The sequence below is a fragment of the Drosophila willistoni genome (genome assembly GCF_018902025.1).
Source record: "Drosophila willistoni isolate 14030-0811.24 chromosome 2R unlocalized genomic scaffold, UCI_dwil_1.1 Seg167, whole genome shotgun sequence".
Taxonomy (NCBI): Eukaryota; Metazoa; Arthropoda; class Insecta; order Diptera; family Drosophilidae; genus Drosophila; species Drosophila willistoni.
Window position 1 is genome coordinate 22,108,271 of NW_025814050.1, and position 27,989 is coordinate 22,136,259.

The 27,989-nt window shown below is 36.2% G+C and overlaps 1 protein-coding gene across 2 annotated transcripts; it reads right to left on the reverse strand.

The window, feature by feature from the left end:
* Nucleotides 1–74: 74 nt before the first annotated feature.
* LOC6642814 lies at nucleotides 75–27,988 on the reverse strand. 2 transcript variants are annotated; one of them, XM_023175975.2, is made up of 12 exons: nucleotides 27,817–27,988; nucleotides 17,544–19,683; nucleotides 13,001–13,149; nucleotides 8,378–8,541; nucleotides 7,463–7,735; nucleotides 7,146–7,242; nucleotides 6,786–6,913; nucleotides 5,962–6,104; nucleotides 4,543–4,665; nucleotides 2,799–2,901; nucleotides 1,963–2,144; nucleotides 75–1,135 (listed from the first exon to the last, which is right to left on the reverse strand). In XM_023175975.2, exons 2-12 carry the CDS (start codon nucleotides 19,566–19,568, stop codon nucleotides 704–706), a joined length of 3,819 nt encoding a protein of 1,272 aa, XP_023031743.1. In that variant the 5' UTR covers nucleotides 19,569–19,683; nucleotides 27,817–27,988; the 3' UTR covers nucleotides 75–703. The 2 variants fall into 2 exon arrangements, with proteins under 2 accessions (XP_023031743.1, XP_023031742.1); XM_023175974.2 differs by having other exon boundaries at nucleotides 2,799–2,910.
* Between the last annotated feature and the right edge of the window lies 1 nt (nucleotide 27,989).

Genomic DNA, 27,989 nt, shown 5'->3' on the forward strand with positions numbered 1-27,989 from the left:
GCCTCAAACTATGATGAACAAATTAACTAACTGGCGCACAATTCAAGCATAAATTTCATTTCACATTATACATAATCATGGTCGAAATGGCCTTCTGTGTCTGGCATAAAGAGTTTTAATGCATTTTAGCCTCATTTTGTCTGTATTTTATAGTCAAACATAATCATTTGCACACATTATACTTTGCATACATACAAAACCTTCAAGTGTGTTTGTGTGTTTATGGGTGTGTGTGTGTACATATGGGTTTTGTGGATGTGTGTGCTTAGCTCAAATAAACCTTGATAAACAAGTTTGTGGGTAAGCCTATTATGACAATATTAATCATAAATATTAGTATTGTATTAGTATATAATCATAAAGTTAAAGTTAATTTTGACATCAACCTAAACCCATCATCCCATAATAAGTTTATGCTTTAGTTATTATTATCAATACTGTTCACATATTTGAAATATTCGAACGAGTAGTAGCATGGAAAATAATTACATACTCACAAGTGTGGTGAGCTTACTACACATTTGCCTTAGATTCTCTCTGCAGTCGACTGCAGTGCCAGTTCCAAGCACTCCCTCCGCCCTTCCGCTACGGGCGTAAATTTAACTAACCAGCCACCATCGCTACCAGTGCCAACAACAGCTTCAGTTGCCTCAGTGTTGTTGTATCCACATCCATCCGCTACAGCTCCGGGGTGAACCAAGTCTCACTGTATTAACGGCGAGTGCTGCGAATTCTCACTAAAGTCCACAGTGTAATACATGTCATTCTCGAGATTCATGGCCAAATGGCGTTGGAATGGCGGACGCTCTTGCAATTGGCCACCCAGCGTGGTCTGTGTCTGCGAACTTGAGCCATTATTTGGCTGACAGGGCAAGTGACGCGTTGACTGTGTCGCCGACGAGGAGGTGGAGGTGGAGGTGGAGCCACAGCCATTCCTGCCATTGCCCTGTGCTTGTGCTGCTCCCGTTGCATTTTCCGCCGCCGGACCATTCAGCCCTTTGCCACTTAGCCAATGTTTATTGAGTTTGCCTTGCATTTTGGGTCGTCGACTGAAGCCCAAAATGGGTATAAACGATGTGGAACGTGCGGAGAATTTTCGATACGTCTGATTGACCTTGCAGTGACAGATGGTGACCTGTTTCAAATACACCCACGCACAAGTAAAAAATGAAAGAGAAACGAAATTTTCCAAAAAAATATCGGTTAGTAAATGCTGATAGTGAATAGATGACGATAATGTGTTCGTGTTAGTGGGAGAGTGGTTACAAATATATATATTTTACACATTGAAGACATATGACCGTCTATTGAATAACAAAATTTAAGACTGAAACTTTCTAATAATTTATTTGCTAATAACCATGGAAATTAGAATTTAAGGGGTGGTTCGACTTTGTCCTTTCTACAAAGATAATTCCAAGGTTTTACTTATTCGCGTTAAGAAAAAGAAAACAATTTAAGTCCACAGGGCGTATACGTAATATACATGTGTCCTAACTTTAAATTGCGTGCTTGTTGTGTCTGATAAATTTATCAATTCAAATTACAATTTCACAATTTTATTTGGATATAAATAAGTAGTAATGGGAACTGGGCGTGTTTTCTTTATTTCTGACTTATGTATTACTCTATGAATTTGCATTCGCTTTAAGACTCTGGTTCACTCGATTGAACTTTGGTTAAAGCTTCGGTTTCAGTTTGGTTGTGTTTTCCGTTCCGTGCCATGTAACTCAGGACATGGAAATGAATATGCAATGCCATTTCGCGCACTTTGCATAACCGCAAAGTACAATTTCCTTGTTGGTCAGCCCTTGTACTTTCTACCGCCCTACTGTCCCTCCCTCCCTGACTGTCTCCTACACTCTGACAAAGAGGCAGATGTACATTCTCGGTAAGTGTGTGTGTGTATGAGAGGGTGTATGTCTGTGTGTGTGTGTGTGTGTGAGTGTATACGACTCTTACCACAATGGCAACGATGAAAATGGCGGCCGCCAAAACTCCAGCCGCAAAATATGCATTATGCAATTCAATGGGACTCTTAAGCACAACCGATGAACCAAAAGTTTTGTCATTAAAATTTCTAGCGTTGGCATCGTCGACAATAAATTCACTGGAGCTAACGACAGTCTCTACCACAAACTCATCTGCAAGAGAAGTGAAGAAAATCAGTAAGAAGCTTAAAATAAAAAAGTAAAGAGTTATTGATACCCTTTAACAAGTAAAATCATAAATTAAAGATACTCATTTGATTAACTTTGATTTTAAGAAATCCTTTAAAACAATCTGGGCTATAATTAGAATTTTCAATTCTTTTATATTTACTATTTAAATTAATTAAATCTTCTTTGTAAGTGACGATTTACTCAACACACAATTCGATATCGATACAGCTTAAGATTACAAGGATTATGGGATAAATATACTTTGACTTGGTTCTTTAGAAACTTTATGTGTAATATTTTTAGACGAGAGATTTTAATGAAATTTATATACCCATTTAACTTACAGGTAGAGGGTATAAATACACACCAAGTCCGTAAAAATGAGGTTAAGTGGTTAAACCTTTTGAGAAAGGACCACATTAAAGACGGCTTTTAGTTTTATATGCATACATATATATTTAAATATTTCGTATATATTTAAAAAGAAAAGTATAACCATGTAATTGACTTAATGTATGAAACATAATATTGAAAATCTTTTAGGTTTTCAAGTTACATTTCTACTACCAAGGTAACAACTATTAGTTTTCAGTTTGCTTCTAATTGGAATAACTAATGACTTCAACTTAAACTCACCTTCGCACATAGTTCCTGTATAGCCGGGACGACAGGCGCAGTAGAAGCTATCGCCGCTGGACCAACAAGTGCCGCCATGGGTGCAAGGATTCACATTGCATTGCTGAAAATACTAAAAAGTTATCATCGCATTGGTTGGTGGTTAATGTTACCTTATGGACTTGGCAAGTTACTAACTAACATTTACTGACTGGCAAACATGGCAACTAGGGAAATGTGTGTGTGTGTGTGTGTGTGTGGGCGTGGCGTGTTAAACATTAGCGCTTGACGTAGTGAAATGTAATTAATTTTCTGCTGCCTTCCGACAGGAGCTATACAGGCTCTCGACATCTCATCTGGCCGTGGTGGCAGCCACTCTAGGCACAAATTTCTTTGCCCCCTCAGTTTGTTGGTAATTTCAGAAATTACCCAATGCCACCCGGCACGGTCTTTCTATATGCCACAAACTCAACCTCGTCGCGGTTTTTCTGCCATGTCCATCAGTTTACAAAGCTTTAATTATGGCGCCTCGACGACGCTTAATTTATGTACATTTTGTTAAGTTTTATTTTAGCACCACAAATTATAAAGTCCATTGAACACTTATTAAATTTTTAAAGTGAGTTTAGTTAATGGACGACAGGCACAAGGAAATGTAAGGTATACACTCTGTCTCTGAGCTCTTCATTGTAATCATGTCAGTGATGTAGTCAGAGGCTTTACCATGGCAAAGTTAACTTAATTTATGAACTAAGTGGTTGGGAGAAAGGTTTTTTTTTTGCCTTTGTTTTGTGGCAAGTACGACAACGTCAATGGCTTCCCATTATATGTATGTACACAGTGAGGAGTGAAACAAGTGAGGTTTGATGGAAAAAACTCTTTAAATTTAAATTAAAAAGGAAACCAATTCATTACGTGGTATGTTGTTACCTTATTTGAAGCAAGTGTATCTGCTGCAAAGTCGTAAATCAGTTTAAAATGCATAACAAAACAGGGCATGAACCACACAGAAACTAACAAGCCAACAAAATATCAAATTTTACAGCAGTTACATAGCTAACAAAATTGGCAACAATTACGATGCAGCTGCACATTTGGTTACCCAATTGCCATTGCCTTTTATTGGCGTAAACCCATGCATAAATTCATATATCAAGACATATACACTGACCCAATGGAAACTTAACACACGATACTAAAGAGTATGACTGTGCCTTTCAGGACTTCGCATAGGAGTTGAAACAAAATGTGCATTTGATCCTCTCCACATAAGTGACATAAGCTGAGATATTTCAAGTGGTTCTGATACATAAATATCTTATTTAAGATTAAGGTTATCTAAATTATTTGGTCGAACTCAAGCAGAATTTAATTCGTTCTACTGCTTTTTCTTTCTCATTAGCCCATTGATAGCTTCTATTTTCTGGGGCATCTTATAGGATTCAATATGCAAGACAAAATGAGCGAAAAAATCGTCTATACTTGATGAGTTCATTTCCAACTGGGTAGTTACATGTATTTTAAATGTGTGTGTGTGTGTGTGTGGGTTTGAAGCTCTGCCCCAAAGCCAACAATTTGTGGGTATTTGTTGGCCTTTTTGTTATGCATATGTGGGAAAGATGTCGAGAGAAAACTCCATACTGGCCACACACACACACATTTCCATTCCCATTTAACATTTCCCATTTGCCGCATAAGCCACCACTTCGCCTCTTAGCCCTAGTTCTGCGTATTTCTAGCTCTAACTGCATAAATCATGACTTACCGTTCGTGGCATTTGATTACAATCCGGTCCATTGCGACCTCCTGGGCATTCGCAGCTGAAATCATTTCCATGATCAATACACCGATGTCCTTCGGGGCACGGCTTGTTGGCGCAGAAATCAACCTAAAACCAAATACACAAAAATCAAAGCATATTGAAAAACAAACAGGGGAAAAAAAGTTGCAAAAAAAAAGAAGCGAAATGAAGCAAGCAACTCAGCGAAACTTTATTACGTATTCAAAAATGTATATTTTCTCTCACTCCCTTACCCACAATTCACAGGAGAAAATGTATACATATGAAAGTGGATGTGGGAGATTGGAATGTGGAATGGGTAAATTAAATCAATACTGATTCCACTTGCTGCCCGTCAACTGCAGATTCTTGCTCGAGGTTAGACTGAGGGTAACTCAACTTTTGCATATGGGAATTGTCATACGGTCCACATACCACACAAAAAAGAAAAGACAGCTCGACTACTTCGAAATGGCTGTCATTTGCCGACTCTAGTTTCGCAGATGAAATGAAATTACATTATATATGCATATTGATACATACATATGTATGTACATACATTCATATGTATCTATGCCAAAGGGTACCAGTGCCTTGGTTCCAGTTCAAAAATTTTAGTATAAATTGCTAATTTTACTTTGCTTTACAAACGACAAGCTGGCTATGACAAATATATGTACATATATTCTTTAGATTCTCATCTTGATTTACTATAGTTTTGGTCTGCTTTCACTATCATAAATTGTATTGCATTTTAAGTAGAAGCATTAATCTGTTTCTATAGAAACTGTAATTCAAACTTTTTTAGAAACTACTACACTAAGTGTTATGAAACTGTTTCAGAAATTATAATTAAACTCTTTTGACAAATTCTCATAAAATTGTTGGTATCAATAGTTTTGAAACTGTTTGAAACTGTAAATCAACCTAAAATGATTAAGGGATTTCATTCGAACACTATTAGTAGCTACTTTTAGAGAAAATATGAATAATCTGTTATGCAAAGTGATACTGATTGTAATATACAAGCTATTCCACAATCTATTATAAGTACAACCTGTTGCAGGTACAATAAAGAAATTATAAGAAACTGTTTTAATCAATATTAATTTAGGTTATTATACTTATATTAAGGAAAATTTAAAACTGTTTTCAAAACTTTTATATATCAGATGCAACATTTAAAGGCCCATGCTATAATTATATATTGTTTTTATTTAGTAACGTAAAGTCTATTCGACATAAAGCTGATTTCACAGCTTAATGAAAGTTTATCCAATTCACAAAACATTGAAACCTGTAGACCGTTTGGCTTACCAACGAGGCGATAATTGATGATGAATATATGAAGTGACAACAAATAAGACCTTTTTGGAGGGGTGTAAATTTTATTTGCCCACTCACCTTTATTTGGCAACGATTGCCCGTGTAGCCCTTGGTGCACCGGCATTCGTAGCTGCCAATGTGATCGATGCATTCACCGGCATTTTGACATGGATTCGATTCGCATTCATTATACTCAAAGTTGCACAATTCACCGGCGAAACCTGTAGACAATCGAAGGGTGAGATGGGGGGTTTTTGAGAAGGGTTTCGGATTAAGTGTAATGTTGATGTGCAAAATAAATGAAATGGAAATTATTCGACTGCCTGCGACAATTTACGGAGCGTGAGTGAGTCTGTAACCACTCGCGTAGGTTTCCGGAATTCTTTTTTGCCCGTCCCTTATTTTCCGTTCATCATTGTGATTGAGTGCGATTTATGCAAATCGTGTTTGTGCCAATAAAATAATTTATGAGCTTCAATGTGGATTTTCGTTTTCTTCTTATCGTGAAATTCGATTTCATTTTTGAAGTAGGTACCTATCACTTTATCTATATTAGCTAAGGTTGAAAGTAATCATTTCTTTAAAGGCTAAGGAGTTGGATTTTTGAAATTAAAGCATACACGAAAATCATATACAAGTTTGATAACCTGATCCCATTTACTATGTATTCTCTGGACATGTCCCCTGCCATTTATGGTCGTAATTATGTTTGACCAAATTCAAATTCTAATGCAAAACTAACATTTAAACAATTCTAGTGTGAAATTGCATGATGATTGCTCGGAAAACATTGGCTTTGGAATATGTGAAACCAAAATCCACAAAGGGAATAATGTGGGTACGTTTCGTGTTTCATGATTTTCTTTTTTGCATTTATTTGATATGCGCTTAGAGTCGCTTACCTGGCTGACAAAAGCATCGGAATCCGTCCTCCTGATCCACACAAATGCCATGCACACATGGCGATGATTCGCACTCGTTGAGACTATGCTGGCAGAGAGGTCCTGTGAAGCCGGGCGTACAGTCGCAGCTGCAATATGATGTAATAATAAACGCACACACATGTGAACACATGCGACAAAAGTCAACATTTATGAGCAAACACTGGCGCAGACAGTCCGGGAAAGAGAAGCCAGACACAGACCTAAACCAGTAGCCAAATGGCAAGGACCTTTTGTGTGCGATAATTGAATAATGCCTGGCTGGCTCCACCTCAGGGCACTGACTGGCTGTGTCTATGTTTGACTTTGACTTTGACTCACCGAAAATGCGTTGAATTGCCCACACAGCTACCACCATTCATGCATTCAGCAGGATTGCAGGGATCCGATTCATATTGACAGTTTTTACCCGCATACCCTGGAGAGACAATTGGGCCACCAAATGAAAAAAGGAAGCAGGGAGAGATAGAAAAGGCGACATAAGCGGCATATTAATATCATTAGCTTACAACACTGCTAATGAGCGGAAGAACCTAGCCTTCACCACAATTCCACCGCCCACAATCAAAGAAAAAAGCACAAAAAGAGAGAGAGAGAGAGAGAGAGAGACAGAGAGATGTAGGCACTAATGACCTTACCATATGGACATAGGCACTGATATGAATTGCCCTCATGGCCCTGCGAGAGGTCAACACAGATGCCATTGTTCGTACATGGACTGGGATTACAGGCATCGATCTCCTCACAATGCGGGCCCGCAAAACCGCTGCAGCATTGGCACTCATACTCCTCCATGTTGCCATTTGAGTAGCAAACTCCCTTGCCGGAGCAATCGGCGTTCTCGCCACAATTGTCGGTTTTCGTGGTCACCTTTAGGCGGACACATTGTGTTCCCCACAGCTCGGACACCACTGCAAGAAATGGAAGAGATGATAAAAAAAAAATGGGGTTTCAAATTAATTAAAGAAACATCGTTGGGGGTTGGTCAAAAAAAAAAAATAGAGAAATAGGCCCAACAAAAAAGTGCTCCCTAGCAGACGTGTGTAGCAAGCAAATAACAGAAAAAAACATTTTCTGTTTAATCTGGCAGACATTTGCATGCTCTTATTAATAGCTAAATAGAAAATCTATGATTAAGAGTATGACCAACTATACCAACAGTCTGATGTGGTAGGTATTACTTCTTCAGCTTATATACTTTCTAATCATTATAATGTTTTGCTCTTATAATATGAGCAATTTTGCTGGTTGCTTGGTTTTAGCCAACTTAATGACTATGTAGAGGTGTAGATAATACGACTAATTTGAACTGTTTGTTAGGATTGAAGCATAGGCAGACAGAAAAAATCGGACCAGATTACTACACTGTAGACATATAAAAATATTACTAGGTTAGACATATTACATATAACTTTAACTCATATTGACTAAGAAATCTTGACTAAATTTAGCTAAGTTCTCTGATACTATCTGCGGTAACTTTTCTCCTATTTTGAAATAGATTCAGTTAGCCATTTTTTTTTTGGAGATGCATTGGAGCAGCGTCTACTCACCAATTAGCAAGTTAACTCCCTCGGTGAGGTCCTTATCGTACAACGTAACCAGTTTCCGGCCATCGACCACCAGCGGAGTTATATCGAGTAGGACGCCCTCGGTAACGTCGCAATGCTCGTGGCCAGAGCGTGTTACCTGATAGACCTGTGTGGCATGTACGGCACTGTATTTCCCGTTACCATTCATTCGCGATGTTGACGTTTATTGCAGTGAGCGAAAAAGAGAAAGTAAGAAATAGAGAGAGAGAGAGGGAGAGAGAGAGAGTGTGAGTAAAGAGCGTTTGAACCAAAGGGGAAAATGGTTAAAAGGTAGCCCAATGTAAATGGCGTCTGTTTGCTTGTTTAAGTTATAAATATGACGAAGCAGAGGGGGTTGCCGAAGCGTTCGTGCGTTGTAGGTTGCTGTGTGTGCTTAATTAATTGAAATTTATTTATAAGCAGGTAAGGTTGCTATCGCCATGTTCCCGGTTCCCGGTTTCCAGTTCCCAGTTTGCTAGTCGTTTACCGGGCGGAAATTAAATAGCGTAAAACGGAAATGAAATTAGTTAAAGTTCTGGCATACACAAATATATAGACCAGAGTTTGTAGCGGCTTTGCAGTTTTTTTTTTTTGTTTTTGGGTGTGGTTTTTGCTAACCACAAACCCAACAAAAAAAAGAAGAATCTATGAAAACAGTTTTTAAGAAGCCTCAAACCTAAGTATGTGGTTTTGTATTTATAGAATTTAAATAGCTGCCTATCAAAGTGGTTTTTGGTTCATTACATTAAAATTAGTTTGGAGTTCATACTATTCAACTTGAGGGAGTATTTTTAATAAAACAATTTCAACAATGTGTTTTATTTATACATTCTCTTCCAACTTTATTTCCAAAAATATATTACTTTTCTTAAGCCAATATTCATTCAGTAGGATAAAACATGTTTTTCTATAAATCTGTTTATTAAATTGATTTTGTTGTGGGTGTCTTTAAATACTCATTAGTCTCCTTTTTGGTATTTAAATAGAATATTAGCTTGTTGGTGGAAATTTCTTGGAACTAATAGAATTCCCATTATTTCAGCGAAATAGAAAAGGTCAATATAGTAATTAAAGCAAACTCATTAATGTTTAGTAAGTAAACTAATGAGTACATTTAAGTGTATTCCCAAGTCCTTTGTCTCCAAATCCGCATTTGTTTCTTTCATTTCGAAAGCGTTACACGCTTGTTTATACTCTTATCCCTGGCAAATCTCACTGCTGCACTTGAAAAAGTTGCTGACTTGCCAAAAACAAAAAAAAAATCGAGGAATAAGGTATCTAACTTATCCCTAAGAACATTACGGACACAGAGCATTTGGAGTAGAAGTAGCCCCAGTGCTTTACGCCCACCCAACCCCAAAGTACGAGTGATGTATGTAGTTTATCAAAGTAACTGACTTAGCCGCGAGGCAAACTGTCATTATGTATCATCAGTGTCGACATCATCATGGTCGTTGGGGCTCAGCTTAGCTGAACTCTTGTAACCATGGCAGTCAGCTGAGCATTGAAACAACATTTGTAATACCCAGAAGTGCAGAAAATGCTGCCAGGTGAGTGCTTCTTGCACCTACTCACACACTCCCACATCGAATACACGGCGAGGCTTTGAGAAATCCTCTTTAAGTTAAGGTGTTTTACTTTCTGTTCCTTTTTTTGTTGTTTCCTCTTCATCCGAATTTAGTTTTCGTTTCATTTTATTTTTATTTAATGTGCTTTAATGCTCATTGAAACGTGTTTGTTCTACAGCTTATTATATAATAACATCCATTAGGGACCTTTTATTGATTTTCCTTCGGCACGTTTGCACCGAGATGAGGTGAGTCCACTAGCCGTTTAGTTGGGTTTTTTTCGCTCTAACATCACCCAGACACGTTTTCCCATTATCATGCCCTTTTTACAGTTTATTAAATTGTTTTTTTTTCTCTCTTCCTCGGTTTTTTGTTTGGATTTTATTTCTCATCTCCTTTGGCTTGGTTTTTTTTTTCTGTATGTATAACGCATATTTTTGTTTACTTATTTTATCATTTTGCGCTATTTTTATACCCTGTAGCCGTAGGGCCAATGCGTACATTTAGGTCAGCAAATTGGTGAAACATGTGAAACACAGTTTTGACACAGCAATGAGCTCTACAATGACTAACAATTTATAGTTTTTGTCTAATTTTAGCTATTACGGTAATGTTTATATTTGTTACAAAACGAACTTTCTTTGGAGTTTTTCACAGATTAACTGAACTTTTATTTATCGGTTTTGGCAGATTCGAAAAGACTGAAGACTTTTTTATGATGCGAAAAGTTTTGATGTTTACCGAAGCTCTACTTTATAACTATTTAGCCTTATGCCAAGATATTTTAAAAACTAATTGATAACATTTAAACTTTTTTGTTATATACATATATTTATTTTCATATACGTATGTATTTTTTATATGTTACGTACGTTTTTCCAATGTGTAAACTGTAAAAAATATACATATGTATGATGTATGATTCTTCGACATGTTACCTAGTTATGTTTAGAATCATCAAAGGATTTTCTATCTATAATCTGTTACAATATCTGCTTAATATATAAGATCAATGTACATTGGTTCAGGATATATGACAAATAGAAAGAGATGAATATGTCCTTCTCCCTAAACTACACTTCACCGTTCACTCACTATCGTTTTGGATGTTGTCTTGATCTTTGTAAAAGGGTAACTCAAAGTCGCCTATAAAAGGGATTTCTTCATTATTCGTGTTTATTTTATATGGCCAGCGAATCCTTTTTACAAACTGCGCATATAAATGCGCTTGCTGACATTAATTTTTATTCCTAGTTTCGGGTTGACCATTAGTCATTTTGTTGGATGGGTCTGCTGACCCCGTTCTCACAGATGCTGCTGACCCTTTTTGGCATGGCAATTATCACGTTTTTCACTGCTTCTCTCTTTTTCTGTCTATCTATCTCTTTGGCCATGTTTTTTTTTTTTTTTGGTACTTTTAATTTAGCTTCGTCTGGCCGCTTCTCTTATCTTATGCTGGAAGATGCCTTACAGCAAGTATATGTACATATATAAAAAAAAAAGTTTTTGCAAGCTTATCAAGTAAAAAATTAAAATTCATTTGCCACAAACATCAAAAGCAGTCACCCCAAAAAGAGGAAAATATATATATTTAAAGCTATATACATATATATTCACAATATTCCCTAAGGGCTTTCATCATCATCAGCCCAAAGTGCGCTGCATAAGTTCCAATTCATATAGCTCAAGGGCCTCGACTGAACTCAAAATAATAAAAAAAAGAATGAAGACATAAGTTTCGCATCCTCCCTCTCGCTACCTTTTTTCAGCCTTCTCACCCAAAACAAGACCACAAACAATTGAGTTACCAACTGCGAGTGAAAGTGAAGTAAAAAAAAAAAGAATGCTTCAATATATGGCATACAATTGGGCAAAAAGTTACCAACTATGAAAATAAGATGTCAAAAAAGTTTTCATTATCGATTTAATATGTGAGAGGGTAGCGCGGTCTTCGACATGGGCAAAGAGGGAACACTGGAAGGCGCTGCTATATGAACAAAGTTAACAAATGCGCTGAGCAACAAATAATAATAATGTTAGAGGCGGTGGAAAAAGAGCAAATAGATTGCCAAGTTCTAGGGAAGTAAAAAGTTTTTAGCTCCCACATTTTTACAGCCATGGGTGTGGAGAGGTAAGATCTGTTTTACACAAGAGGGGAGTAATTAATAAGAAGTAGTCTAGTTCTGACTGAAGATCGTCTGAAAGAATGATATTCAACAATATCCAACATTTCTTTATCTAAAAAAAGATCTTTAAGAAAGGAATGCTGACCATTGGAAGTTGGCGAATTCATAAATTCAGACTTAATGGGTCACATTGATTAAAGTCTGCTAAATAGAACATATAGAAGATTGCATTTAAGGCTCTAGGAATGTAAACAAAGGCTTGCCTATTAGTTACTATTACAAAGATTTGTGTATCACAAAACCAATATTGAAAGTCTTTCTAATACATTTGTCTACTAAATTTCAGTTAATTTTTTGTTGCCAATTGCCTTTTGTTGTGACCCCTTTGCTATGGCTATGTGTATGTGCTCTATCTGTCCTCATATTTCTCTGTCTCTCTGGCATTTGTTCTCCATGTTTTCTGTCTCCATTTCTCTGCCCTATTCTGGCTCTCTTTCATTTCTAAGAAGTTTTTTGCTTTGCTGTATTTGGGTCCTCTGGCTACGTGTTGTTGAAAAATTGCAAAGTTTATATATTTGTATGTTAGATGTGAGTTCAGGTGGATATATGGGGATATGTGTGTAAGCTTATATGCGTCTGTGTTGTGTGTGTGTGTGTGTGCTTAGCCAAGTTGTCAGCTTTGAGTGTTAGAAAGGAGTAAAAGTTTTCCCAGTTTGGTTGGCTTGTTGTGGTGCAACGCTTTAAATGCCAAGTCCAGGTACTTTTTAAAGAAGTTTCTCTTAAGTTAATTCTTTGGAATTGTATGTATGTTCTCTAAGTTGAAGTAGTTGTGCGATGCGGTGAGCATAGAGTAAACCTTTCAAAGTAAGGACTAAAGTCTTTAAGACATCCATGTCTTTGGTTTGACTTACCTGCTTGTATTGTTGGGCTCATGGCTCGGATTCAACATGGCATCATTGATCTCAACAATTAGAATGTCTCCCGATTGGATTTCAGCCTCACCTCGCCAGGTGAGTACATTTGGTATACAATGTTCATCTGGTTTACAATGTTCTGTAGTCTGTAGGAATAGAGAGAGAGAGAGAGAGAGAGAGAGTGAGAAAAACCATTGGCAATAGAAGATTAAACCAAATGCCGAAAATGGTAAAGTGAATTATTAAGCAACTTTTCTAATTTCACTTTTATAACATCTCACAGTATTCTAATGCATTTGTCTGCTACAATGTTGTCCCTTTTTTTCGCTTTTCTCTATATCCTCTGGTTATCTATCCCCCCCAAAAGCAAATTTACATAAGTACTGTGTAAAATCCCTAGACCTAATAAACTTCTTTGCACAAAAAAGGTTCATTTTGATTGTCAGCCCTGAAAATCCGGGGTAAAATGCGCATGGGGATATTAGTAAAGTTTATAACATATGCGTAGAACCACTTTATGTTTCAAATTTTTATTAATTTGGGTTAAGCCACAGACCAAACTTCTCTCCTACAGCAAAGCGAACAACAAGCAACACACAAACACGTTACAATAAAAATGAAAGCCATATACAGAATACCTCGTCTTTGTGGTGGACCTTTTTATGTTCGATCCTGCAAATTTTTAGCATATTTTTGTGCAATTTGAAGCGGTTTAGTTTTGTATGCTGTATACATACAGAATAAATGGGTGGGATTTGTCAGAGCTCAAATTTATGGCATTTTAATGACCAGGGCTTGGCATTTTTCGCATAAAAATGTACCATTTTATGTTATTTTTAGTGGTCAGACTGCAGAAAAAATACATATGTAAATGTTCAAATATTTATATACAAATTCTGTTAGATGTATGCACATTTGTTTGAGAATCCAAATAAATGGTAAATTTAATACATTTTCCACAAACAAATATTTATTTTCGTAGAGTTTAGTTTGGCAATTAATAAACTGATATGGATTGAACTACATTCAACGCTTAATGGTCCATGACTTTACAGAGTTTTAAGAGAAACTACATCAGATTTACTCCAATTGGGATTAGTTTTATGGAAAATTATTGTTAAATAAAATAATATTTTATTTCTAGTATTAGACATGCAGATAATGACTCAATTTAAACTATTTCTTAAAGCAACTGCAGATTTCTTTTCGCAACATATTTTTAAATGAATTTTATACTTTTCCTTTAGTTACCTTTGAGCTATTTAAATTCTTTTTCAAATTGTTTCACAACTCAAAGAGCATGAAATAAAAATAAATAAAATGGAGAAAACTAAACTGCAGAAAGAAATCTCTTAAACCAACAGAGATTTTTATTTTATTTTTGATGGTAAGGAAAATGTTTGAAAACATTCTTGGGCTACTTTTGTTTTTTTTTGCATAAAACGAATGAAATAGAAAATACATTGAATTAAGTATGTGGACTTTGAAATACCCTCTGCAAAAGTATGTTAAAAATGTAGAAAATTTTGTACTTAATCATGTATATGATTGAAAACATACGTTTAGGATTATTTTCCACTCTAATTCCGATCTATATAACGATGTTTCGTTTTCAGCTTGATTAATGACATTGACATGCTTTAAGAGGGTTAAAAATAACAAAAATTTTTTAATTGTAACCAAAGTCTATTTGAGACGTTCAAAGATTTAACTTTGTGATTGAGAATACTTCCTTTTTCTACACGGTATTAAAATGGTTTCTTTAATTGTTTTCTTTTTGCATTTGTATTTCATTTACCTTTGACCATCCCAAAAAAAAAAGAAAACAAAAACAAAAAGAAAAGAACGGAAAAAAGTTGAAAAAGTCAGCATTAATTTTATGCAAGGTATACATAATGCCATTTCTTAATGTTTTTTTTTCTTCTTGCTGCAGCATTGGGTCGTTAATTAAATTCATGGACAAGCAGCTGCCCCAGACCTCTACCCCGAGCCGTTCTCTCACCTGGTTTCTCCCACTGCTGTTTCTTGGCTGACTAAAAGGTAAACAGAAAATCAATTTCTTTTTTATTTTTATTAACAAAAAGCAGTGAAGCCCAAAAGCAAGCCATCAAATTTAATGGCATTCAGTTGCAAACAGTTGATGTTAATTAAACAACATTTCACAACCAAAGTCAGAGCAAAGTAGACGAAAGCAAAAGGCATTCGCAACAAAGTCACTCAATGAACACAATCGGAAGGACAGACAGACAGACACATAGTCAGATAGATAGATAGGAAGACAGTCCAACAGACTGTCAGATAACTTCAATCGAAAAGGGTTGCAAAGATGAATTTAAATATTTGCCAAGGGATGAAATGCTAAGACACCGCACAGTGGGTGATATTTTAGGAAAATTATTTTCCTATAAAGGATTCAGATAAAGGATTCTATTAAGGTCTAGGATGAAGAAGGTTTTTTTTTATCATAAATTCTTAATTTTGAAGCATAATACTCTAAAAATGTTCTTAGCTTGAATATTTTATGTAGACTAATAATGATAAAGAATTTAAATCAAATTAAATAGATTCAGTGCAATTGCTTCAAATGAAAGATGTCTGATAAAATTCATTGGGCAGAGTAAGTTCTTGTTTTTGCATATGCAAATAAAATTATTCTGCTAGAAGGATAAGGACAAGTCACTTTCATGACGGCTGTCATAAAACATATCCTGATATCGACTCATTTCAGCTCCTAAACAATTAGGATATTTCGGTCTCCTGTTTTGTGCCTCAACCTATTCATTATCAGTGGGTTATTTTGTTGATTCAATAGTAACAAAAAGTGTTGCAAACTGCTCAGTGAGACAAATATTTCTTTTTAAATAAACATTAACATGAGCATGGCAACAGCTGTGGAATTTTCTTCTATTATACAAATCAATCATCAATTTCCTTCAGTGATTTATGATTGATCTTGTGTTTGTTTTTCCTACAGTCTAAACCAGTGTACTTTGTGTTTAAATTTGGGTCTGTGATTTGGCACAGGCAAATGGCTTGATTTACGTCAAAATAAACAGGACATGAAATACGAAATATGCCCAACACATGGTGGCAACTGTTTTGTTGTAGTTTCCGCTTACCCTATACCCATTTCTCTCACTCTATTTTGGTTGTTCGTTTGTTGCGATTTAACAACAAATACGATTTAATAAAGAAAATGAAACCCTTTTTTTACATGTTGATGACCATTTTGCCCCTTTTCTGTTTTCTGTTTTATTTGTCCTTTTCTTTCTTTTTTTTTTTGCATACGCATTTCCGGTCAACTTGTTACGGAAATAGCCAAATCAAATGACGATCAATAATATCCTTGTTCATCTTGTGCCTAAGTTATCAAAAGGATTAAATTTTTCCGTTTTAGGGTTCATTTGGGAATACATATATATGTATATAGATACATAGGTATAGCATTTGGAAACGTTTTTGGAAGCAACCACTTGGGCGAGTAAATTTTCGTATCTTTTGGCTTCTTTCTGTTTGCCTTGCTATTTATTTATTTATGTTTGTTTTGGCTTACTTTTGGCTGTTGTTGTTATTGCTGTTTTTGTAACAATTGGTAACTGAAAAAGGTTTTCAATTAGCCAAGTAAACAAGTTTTGTTGTTTGGTAGAAAGGAATAATAGATAAAGGGCTGAGAAGACGTTCGAATTGTTTTTGCTTCTGATTGTTGGCGTAAAAGTGAAATGCATTGCAAAACGATACCGAGTGAAGAACACTACAGAAAATTGGCCTTAGTTTATTAACCTTTAAACAATTTATCCATTTGACTAGATTTCTACTAGACTGGATGAAAAACTTCTTTCGAGACATTTTATAAATGAAAAGCAACTTGTATTTGACCTTATTTGGAATGGCTATGTTGAAAAACTTTCCAATTAGCTTGATCTAATTAACTGAGTTTAGGAATATATGTACATAGATAGAAGGCAAGTTAAACTTGAAGTCGAACATACGCAAACACTTTACTTGAAAGGATAGATAACAGTTAACTACACAGATCCCAATTCGCCTGCTCAATTTCATGATTGAATACCCATTAATCTACAATCAATCAGTATGAAGATATTTCAGCATTACCATTAGGAGCTTTCAATTCCCTTTTGAATAATCCCTGAGCTTCAACAAACTATTCATTTTCATACTAAGTTTACTTAAGCCAGCCGAAGAGCAACCAAAAACTAAGCTTCTGCCATACTAATTAGCAGGCGTATTATGTAAATGTAGTCGGAGTAAGAAGTAGTGGCAATACTTATGCCCCCTTCCCTTTTCATTTAACCGCAGCTAATTGCTTAACCCGCTTAAGACAAATAACACGCATACGCCCCGTGTGGTGTGTATGTGTGTGTGTGTGTGTGGGTGTTGTCTGCTTCATTTGTTCAATTCAATTCGTGTCTACTAATGATAAGAACTTAATAAGGTTTCAATTGTTTTTTTTTCTCCCTCTGTCGTTTTTTGTTCTTGTTTTGTTTTTGACTAAAGCTCTACCAACCGCTCGCTTACTTACCACAATGGGCAGGAGCAATTCATGGGTTTCATTGCCACGCCACAGATGCGAATCCTGTGGAACCGTTTGTATCTCACATTCAAGTGAATTGATTTTCTCCTGTAGGCGACTTAAAATACGCGGCCGGGCAATTGGCTTTGAGGCCGCTTTTGTAGGATTAGCTGTGTCCATAGTGGCCAAGTGGTGAGACTCCAATGCTGCTGACGGTGGTGATGCTGCTGTTGTTGTTGTTGTTGTTCCTGCTGCTGGTGTTGTTGTCGACGAGGACAATGTTGTTATTTTGACTTTGGTGGCAGACACCACTTCCAGTTTGTTGTCGAGCTTGGGCGGTGTCAAAGCCTTGAGCAATAATTTGGCTCTCTTAAGCTCCTTTTGATATTTTCTTGGTTTCAACGTACTTGTTGTTGTTGTCGATGATGATGTCGATGTTGTTGTTGTTGTAGCTGTTCCCATTGTGGGCGAAAAACTTTCCATTGCAGGAGTTAAGGTCACACGTTCTACGGACAACTTTGTGGCTGGTTGACTTGTTTTCAACTCTGCCGAACTCAAAGTTGTGGCCTCCGACGATGATGTAGTTGAGGATGACTTTATAATGCTGCCAGCTGTGGGCGTTGTCTTAGTTTCTTTCATCATTTTGCGCTTATTATGAAGTAACATTTCGTTGTACAGCTCTTTGCTGTTGTAAAATTTGGTGGTGCTAAATTCCGGATGTGTAGCCGCAGCCATGGCGGCGCCACCATTGCCACCACCACCCCCATTTGCCTTTCCATTATCACCCATTGAGTCCATGGAGTCTGTTTGAAACTTCGTATTGGCGAAATCGACATGGGGCATGGCCATCACATCGCTAGCACGATGCTGTAGGGGAAATTCAAAACTTTTCTTAACACGACGGTCTATGAAAGTATCGCCAGGTTGCAGCAGTAGAGGCGACAGAGTCGATGAGGCTGGTTTCGCGGTGGTGCTGGAGCTGGAGCTGGAGCTGACGGTGGTCGTTTCATGCAATTGAAATTTATTCTCAATTTCAGTTATTAAATCATCTTGATCTGCCAAAAGTTTGCCAGCAAAATCATTTGGCATAGTTGTCAATTTATCTTTCACTAGCAGCAGCTTATCGACATCTTCATTGCCCAGCATCATTTCCACTTCGTTTGGCATAAGATTCTGACGAAAATCTTCTAGATTCTCGGGTTGCGTGAATATAGTACGCTGTCGCAGCAACTCCTCGTTATCGGTTTCTATTATGGGTTGCATATCTTCGATTTTAAGCGGATATAAATCCACAATATTCAATTTGCTTGCTGTGGGCTGTTGGGCCAACATGGCATCGTACCGGGCACGCTCTTCCTCATTGAGATCGGCTAGGGTTTCGGCCACTTGATATGAGGCAGCTGCTTGCATTTGTATATTCAATGGGGAAGTGAATTCATCAGGTTCTTCGGTTGCAGTTGTTGTTGTTGTTATTGCTATTGTTGTTGTTGTGGTTGCTGGTGCTGGCATTTCGCTCAATTTGAGACGCTGCAGTGCATCCTTAATGCTACTCAGAGGTGGAGATGGCGTGGAGGATGGCAATGTTGTTGTCATTAACTTCAATGATGATGATGATGATGATGATGTTGTTGCCGTAGCTCTTGTTGTTGCCGCTGTTGTTGTTGTGCTGGTTGTGGCCGTTGTGGTGGGCGTGGCTGTTGAGGTTGAAGTTGAGGTAGAGCTACCATCGCCATCATTCCCTTCATCCGCATCCGCTGACTCCTTTTGCATTTCCGTTGAAATTTTCATCGTTGTCTGGTTATGCTTCATTTCGCTTGAGGCTTCTGTGACCACCAGCGACGAGGCAAGGGCGTTGGCTGTTGGGGTGGGCTGATAGGCGTGGCTGCTGCTGCTGCTGCTGGTTGCCAAGTCATTTGTTATGGTTTGACTTTCTGACTTTGTTGTTGCTGCCGTTGCTGTCGCAATTGTAGTTGTTGCTGCCGCTGCCGCTGCTGCTGCCACAATTACAAATGTAAAAATGCAGATTTTCAGCATTTTGCTTTTGAAATTGGTTTGCCCTTTTTTTGTAGCTGTTGAATTTTTTATAACGTTGGAGTTTGTTTTCCTCTCTTTTTATTTCATTACGCTTTGGTACATGACTAGGCAAAATCTGAAAACGGCAACAACAATAAAAAAAAGGTTTATCAATGAGAAAACAAATTTATTATAAAAATCTATGGCATTGTATATTTCGTTTTGGTAATTGCCAATGAACTACAGAATATAACAATAAATTGTTTGAAAAATGTCTGTCATATTTCATATTTTTGTCCACAATCATCTATTGTTGCTTTTGTTGTTTGTTGGGTTTCGGCTTACACAATACGAAATGAAATATATGCAAAGATTTAATTTGGTTAGGATACATAAAAATATAAATTTTATACTATGGAATATTTCGCCTGAAATCTGTGACGAATTTTATGAAACATAAATATGATTAATAGCTAAAACCCAAAAAATTTGCCCAAAAATGGGTGCTATAATTTTGCCATGAACAAGAAGGACCTAAATATTTCCTTGAGAAGCTACAAAGTTCTTTAAAAAAATACTTTTTGAAATCGTAAATATTCAATTTGACACTTTTTATTGGTATTTATGTTTAATAAATCGTCCAGACGCCCATTAAAAATGCAATCAAAATTATTTCATAAAGGACCCAAAAAAGTATGCTACAAAATTTGTATTTTTCAAAGTTTACATAAAATATTTTGTACTGTTGCTGGCAAATCAATTGTAAAATGAGCAAATATTGTTCAATTTAATCAAAACAGGCCAATACTTAACAATTAGTTAGCCAAATTGAGTTAAAAGTTGCCAATGAAATATATAACAGCAATTAGTAACAACTTTATGCTTAATAAAAGCGTAATGGAAATTGAATTTTATTCAAAAATTAAATAATTGCCTGCTGTTTGAAACTGTCGATTGGTAATAGGACCCAGCAGAGATGAAACCAGACAAGACAAGGCAAGGACAAACGACAATGATAGTTAAGTCCCATGAAGATTTACTTGTAGTCCAAATTGATTTGCGGCTACTACTCTCTCTTCGGCTTTTCCTGACAGTTAACATCCTGGGCCGTTGAGAAGAAACAACACACACACACACAAACACAGTTCATTGCAACCACTGGACAAACTAAGAGGGTTTTTCTAAGCCAACCATCTATTCATGTGGCCATTCATTCATCCATTCATTCTTTCACTTACTCGTTCGTTCATTCATTCATTCACTCTTCTGTTGGCTTATCTATGGCACAATGTGTAGTTTGTCAAGGAAACTGAAGGCAATGCGTTGCCTCATGAATTAGACTCATGTTTTGTGTGTACCCTCCTCAAGTGGGCGTGGCCTGAAATGCATGTAGTTCTCAGTTACCCCTACTGGGTGGGTTGGGACCGACGCCCCGACATTCGTTGTGCTTCTTTATGTGTGACAGATTTATCAGCATGGCTTTAAGCCCTCCAAGATATTTCAAGTGTGAGTCATAGGCGCAAGAGATTTTCTGGCTATTTATAGGAACATGCAACTAAACAAGTCAATAAGGGGCAAATATGTATAAATGCAGAAACTTTAAGCAATACTTAAAGGTTAAAGTATGCTAACAAGGTTTTCACCATGTTTCGGTAGGTATGAAATCAGTTAATAGAGAAAAACAGGGTACTTGGTTATAGAATTGAACCAGAAATTATATGTACACAATTTCAATGTGTTTTTGTTAGCAAACTGTAAGATGGGGTAAGTCTCACCATTTCTTGCAATGATTTTCCAACCAATTCCTAAATTAATAAACTATTGAAGCAACATTTTAGGTAATGTTAGTAATTTTGTTATTAACACAAATTAGAAAGTTATTTCTGTTCCACTTCTGAGAACTATCGAATTCGAGTTTACAGTGCAACTCCTACCCCAAGGAATTTAGTATGCATTTAATTATTTATGAGCTGGTTGGGCGGTAATAAATCATATCTAGTTGAACGCACAAGCACGAAAAGTTCATTCCGGCACACATGGCTATAAACTTACTTGTTTGCACACACATGTATGTACATGTATATGGGTATTGGTGTATTTGTGTATGTAAATTTACACACATATCGCATTCAATGGCCACAACTAAGTAGCTGTGAAATATATTGCAATTTGTTGCAGCTGCGTAGCATCCCTTGCCTCGCATTCAATTAATTATTGTAATGACGAAATTAATTAAAACTCATGCATTTTGACTTTGTGGTTGTGTTATATTGAAATGTGCCATGTGTATTTACGTAAAGCGGTTTCCAATTTCCACTCAGACCAATAAAAATATTTGTGACAAATAATTTAACTGGTGAATTACAACAAATGGACAAATATTTAAAGAGCTGCTGATCAAGCATATTCAAGTTTTAAAACTCAAAGGGAAAAGTTAATAGCATAAGAAAATTTGACAAAGGAAAATAACATAAGCGTTTTTTTTTTTTGTGTGGGTTGAAGGCAGGACAAGACTCCAGCAGACAGGCAGGACAGGACTCCGCTCAAGCACAAACAAACGAAACGAAATCCTCTTAGGTTCATTTCGCTATGGTTTTGGTATTTAAAGTCACCTTAAAGTCAAAGTCGAAAATAAGTCCCGATAAGTGAAACAGAATTTTTTTCCTCTTTGCCCTGCAATTGCCAACTTATTTTTCTGTGTTTTATTCTGTTCTTCTGCTGTGTTTGTTTGTTTGTAAAGGGGACCACAGGAAACAGGAAAGTATAAAAACTGGGATAACTGAGCATTGTAAGGAAGGGAATGGCATTTCATATTTTAGTTGGCGTTTCTTGGAAAACATGAAGAAGAGCCAGAACAGAAACTCCGGCCAAGCATTGGCTTAAGAAGAGTTTTTTTTTAGGGGCTTGTGTTTTTATGCGGTTTAAGCCATTCAAATGATTTTTACTGCCTGTTAACAGCAACCAAGAAGAAAAAGAGTTTTTCAGATATTTCAATCAATGTTTTTAGGAAACATGATTCGTTTTTTTTAATGAATGAAATAAAGAAAGGTTTTGAATAGATCTTAATGCCCAAAGGAGACTCAAATGGGACTTTGGCATAACCTAAAAATGTATTCATAAGAAAACTATTTAAAATATTATTTAAAAATATCTGAAATTTGATAAAGTTTTTGGAAGTCTTACAGATAACCATAAGATTTAGTTAGGAATGTATAATACCTACAATCATTAATTTTATAGCAACAGAGAGTTTAGTTTTCAATTGCTTAGAGCACTTTTTGTATTTTATTTAAAATAATCGAATGACTTTTTTGTGTTTTTCTTTGCAGCATTTCAGCTAAAAACAACGATTTGCATAAATCTTTTGCTCACAAAGCTAATTCCCAAATAAAACACACAGCCAAGCTATTTGAGAAATTTCCAATTTACTGCAGCTTACAATAACAAACATATGAGATGGGGAAAAGCAAGAGTAAGCTAAAAAAAAGGAAAACCCAACCAGGCAAAAAACAGAAAAAAACACCAACAAGAGGAAATCGCAGGAAGGGAAAAATGGAGGCGAAACACCATAAATAAACACGTTCATTGGCAAATAAAAAAATAAATCAAACATTTTACTTGGCGCAGCCCAAATAAACAGAGGCATAAACAAAAATATTGTAGAGATGTTGCAATAATAAAAGTGAAAATGAAAAATAAACAGAACAAAAGCGAAAGAAAAACGTAAAGGAAGACTGCTGTAGGAGAGTGTAAAAAAAAAACTTTGCTGCGTAAACACACAGTTGCAATAGACAGACAGAGATAAAGAGAGAGCGAGAGAGAGAGAGAGAGAGAGAGAGAGGGAAAGACACATACAAAACAAGACTAAAAGTAAATAGAAATAAAAATGAAGCCTAATTTAAAATGCGACGAAGCGTGGCACACATACACACACAGAGACTTATACACTTACACTTAGAGCCATAAAGAAGCGCTAATATCAACACATACACACACACACACACACACACCCACATACACATACATATTAATAGGGACACTGGCCCAGAGATGGGCCAATGTAGATAAATATATAGCGAAAACGTTTTTCGCTATATGCAAAGCCAAAGCTTTTCCTTTCATTTTTTTCACTAAGTTGGAATGTGGTAAGCATATTCTACAATAGAGTCCATTAGGATAATCGAGAAGTATGTTCCATAAAAAAAATAGACATATTTATTCGTTAGTTCTAAAATCTTAACTTATTTCTTGTGAATGCCTAAATTAAAGGTTTCTAAGTACATATGCAGAAATTTAAACATTTTAAAAACAATCGATTTAAATATGCCAATACGTCTTTTACGTCTTTATTTTTTCCCTTGCTTGCACATTTCTATCATAACAGATGAGTGCACATACATATGCCCATCTGTTCGTTCTTTCTTTGCAATATTCTTATATTCAATTTACAGATTTCTGTTTTGCCTTGCCTGCCTGTGTTTTCTTTGGCTTAATATCGAAGGCATTGAGTAGGCAAATGGTATCCGGTTTCCGCTTTGAGTATTTGACCGTATGCCAACAGGGAAGTCCACATAAATATGTCAATCTAGAATTCTTTGTGCATCTCCCTGTCCCTCCCTTTATTATATTTCGTTTTTCTATACCAACTTGACATTAAACTTTAACTAACTTTAATGAAAGTTATTCAACATGGTCCAGATATTTAATTATGGTTAACTGTAAATACACTTGCTAAATTGCTGTAGGGTATCTTAAAATCGGCGCTTTGCCTTATCTTATCATCAGGTTGGAATCTTTGTTTTTATTTTTCACATTTTATTTCTAGAGAGGTAGTCACACAAAAAAAGGAACAACATGTACATACATATAAAAGTATATCTAGAAATCTAAAACTCACAACCGCAGCTACCGCACAGAGAAAGCAACGCATTGCCAGAGAGTTGCTCTCAGTCGCCTCTCTCTCTATCTCTATCTCTCTCTTGGCCAGGTCTAGACAAAAAACTCCCCGGGTAACTCGCCCACAAGTTTTCGGCTTCTTCTACCCTGGCCACTGTTTTTGCCTGCCTGTGACGGTTTTTTGATAGCAACTACCCCAACCCCATGACATAGCGACCCAGCCCAACCCAAAAGCCGGTTCGAAACCAAGGTGTTTAACACACAGTGGAAATGTGAGCAAATTCCGTTCAACTAAGAAAGAGAAAAAAGAATAAGAGAATTTCCGGATATTAAGAAATGGAATCTCTTTTCCTTTTGAACTTTTTTCTAAGAAATAAAGATTGTACCCACCCATCACGCTTTTCTTTACTTTCTCTCTTTTCATTTTTTGACAAATTTAAACCACTGTGCGTGTATCTGTGGCGCCATTTCAAAGTGTTCTATGCTGCTACGATGTTATAAAGAACTCGCATTTATCTTTATTTTTATGCCACAAACACGCCAAAAACACACACAGACCAAAAAAAAAGATGAGAATATTTGTGGGGTTTAGTGAGAGGGAGAAAAAGAAAGTAGCTACGTAGGTTTTTAGTGTAAAACGTATGCCGCTAGGCATTATGAGGTGGGTGGGGATGGTGGTGATGGCGGTGATGGTGGCATGAGGATAAGCGAAATGTTGTTGCTGGAGTCAACTCTAAGGCGTTACGCCACAAACAGCCACCCAAACCAACACATACATCCCCTTTCTTGCCGCCGGGGGGAAAGAGGCAAAACCAACATTAACCCAGCCAAACGAAGGCAACGCATACAAATCACAGTGAAGGAGAACGCCAAGATGACGATAGCAAGAAGACGTAAAAGATGGAGATGGAGAGATGTGGGCCAGTTCGGTTCGGTTGGCGGCGGTGGCGACGGGGGCTTAATCTCTACAATCTTCTAGTTTTTGCTATGTAAAGTGAAGCGCTTAGGGGTTGCCGGTTACCTCGCTGGGGTGACAACATAAACCAAGTCACCAACACCCACACACATACAAACACACACCACTCGCTCTCATTTTCCACAGCTGAAATCGAAGCCCTTGTGCGCGGCACTTGAAATGCCAGAGCAACAAAAAAAAAAAAGAGGCAATGGCAACAGCAGAAGGAAGGTCGTTGGCGGGTCGTAGGTTCAAGTGTTGGCTTCAGATGGTGAGGCAGGGAAGGCGCTTTGAAGATGGGTGAGGGTGTTGGGTTTGGTTGGTAGCAGCTTCTGCTAGTAAATGTTATTTGATGTAGTTTTAAAAAGGAAAGGCACGTACAGTGTCCGCCAGAACTTTCCCTCTTGCTTTTTCTTTCCTTCTGCCGCTTTTTCTCTCTCTCTCTTTACAACTTTTTTCCTTTTACTCTGTCTCCTTTGCTCTTGGAACACTATCGTTTACTTGTGGTATTCTTTACCCCCCTTGTAGTTTGACTGTCGATTTAATTTCAAGTTATTTGTTTGGGTCACTTCTTTTTTTTTGCTTTCGTTTTTGTGTTTGCATTGTTTGTATCAGTGTGTGTGTGTGTCTGCATGTTGTTTTATTTAAAATTTGTTTTGGTTGTTGCTTGTTTTTCATGAATTTTACTATGTTTGTTTTGCAAAGAATTTTCTGTGCTTTTCGGGTTTTTTTTTTTTTTGACTAGATGAAATATTAGATAGCATGCAAAAGGTTGTTTACCTTGAAATAAAGCAAATTCTTGCCCACAGAATACCAAGTTAGTGATGCCAGATAGCATATAATGGATATTGAGTACCACTGTGCGGTTAAATGACAGCACATTTTAACAATGTAAGCAAAAAGAGGGCATTTATAAATTTATACTTTTGGAAAATAATCAAACAAAAAATCTACAATCAACAATCTGCTCAGTTTTTTCATAGAAGTATCGAGAGCTTATATGTAGAAATTTCTTTTACTGCTTGTTTCATAATAAATTTGATACAGTCTACCTAATCTCATACATGGAAGCTTGTTAAAAACTGAGGCATTTAATTTGTAAGTGTCTTCGAAATAATCTTTGCTGTAGTTCTTGTTAATCCAATTTGGCAGCATATTTATGTTTCCATTCTAATACTCATTTTCAACATGTAAAAGGTATTTCGAAGATGCACATATCTGCATCTATATTATATTGATATCAACTTAATTCCCTTTACTTTCTTCTTTTTAATTAACAGCAGACGAAAGGTTAATGCAATCCCTTACATTTGCTAGTTTTATTAATAAATCCACAAATATCTATGATAAATTTGAATTACTAATTTGAGATTGATAATTATCCAATCAAGTTTAATCAAAAGCCAAATATGTGAAATGTGGTCAAAGTTATGTTATCACGTCTTTAGGTACTTTGATTACCTTCAACAGGAGTAAGAATTCAATTAGTTTATCTGACTTTGAGGGGCTCTATCAAGAACCACCGAGAGAAATCTGTCAACAGAATACTTTTAAGACTCAAATCATTCAAATCGGTCCACGTAAATTTTTACAACACTTCTCCGTCTGACAGGTCATTTTTAGGTAGGTTAATGTAATTACTTATTATGACTAAAATTTTTTCAGTTTGACGAAACCTTGACAATTGTATAACAATGCAATTTTAAGTCAAAAAAACTGAAAACAAAAAACTTTCACCATTCATTCATTTCATGTATAATTTTAATATTTTCAAGTTCAATGTTCCATTATTTATTTTTCACACTCTTCGCAGTTTAAGCCACTAAGGCAAAAATGTATTTCATGGCAAATATTTAACTTATCTATTATTTATTCACAACTCATTGAACTCATATTTTTAAATTTAGATAAAAGAAGTAAATTTATTTGTGGGGTATTTTGAAATGTTTTACTGGACTCGGGAGTCTATTAAAAAATCATAACATCAAATATTCAAAAGATGACAAGGATATTTCGCAGACAAAACAATTGCCAAAGTGCAGTCATGTTATTCAATTGTATTAAGCACACAAACGGTCAACATGAATTTAAGAACTTTTTATATAGAAACAAAGTGCCAAATAAAATAATTGTATTATTTATTCGACTAGCAGCAATACCAAAAAGAGTCATACAATTTAATAAATTTTCCAAAATAACCATAACTAAAAAGTCATGTGTAGCATAACTTGTTGCAGCTTTAATCTAAACAAATCCATTTATTTTATTATATTAATAATCCAATTGTTAGACGATATCAATGATTTATACAGTCATTAATTTCATGGCATTTACTGTCACAGTACTTTGCTGAAGAAGTGTTTAACGTAATCACACTTCTTCTTTCTTATTTCGCATTTTGCAAAAGCTGAAACTCACTTTAATTAGTTTTCAAACAATGTAAACTTTTTGTTGTAACTGAATAGGAATTCTTATGTTTGCCGCCACGTTCTAACTACTCTAACTAGTCCGAGTTGAGTTGAGTTAGTTCAGATTGAATGTCGTTTGGGAGACGCGCTCTTGAGAACCGAAGATAACCGTAACGTTTCAAA

Bases quoted from the DNA above. Each gene is read 5' to 3' on its own strand.
- LOC6642814 (XM_023175974.2), bottom strand. From the start codon at position 19,568: ATGCTGAAAATCTGCATTTTTACATTTGTAATTGTGGCAGCAGCAGCG. The intron at 7,736-8,377 runs GTGAGTAGACGC...CATTTCTTGCAG, and splicing joins GGGAGTTAACTTGCTAATTG to TGGTGTCCGAGCTGTGGGGA. The intron at 4,666-5,961 runs GTGAGTGGGCAA...ATTTGGTTTTAG, and splicing joins GCAATCGTTGCCAAATAAAG to GTTGATTTCTGCGCCAACAA.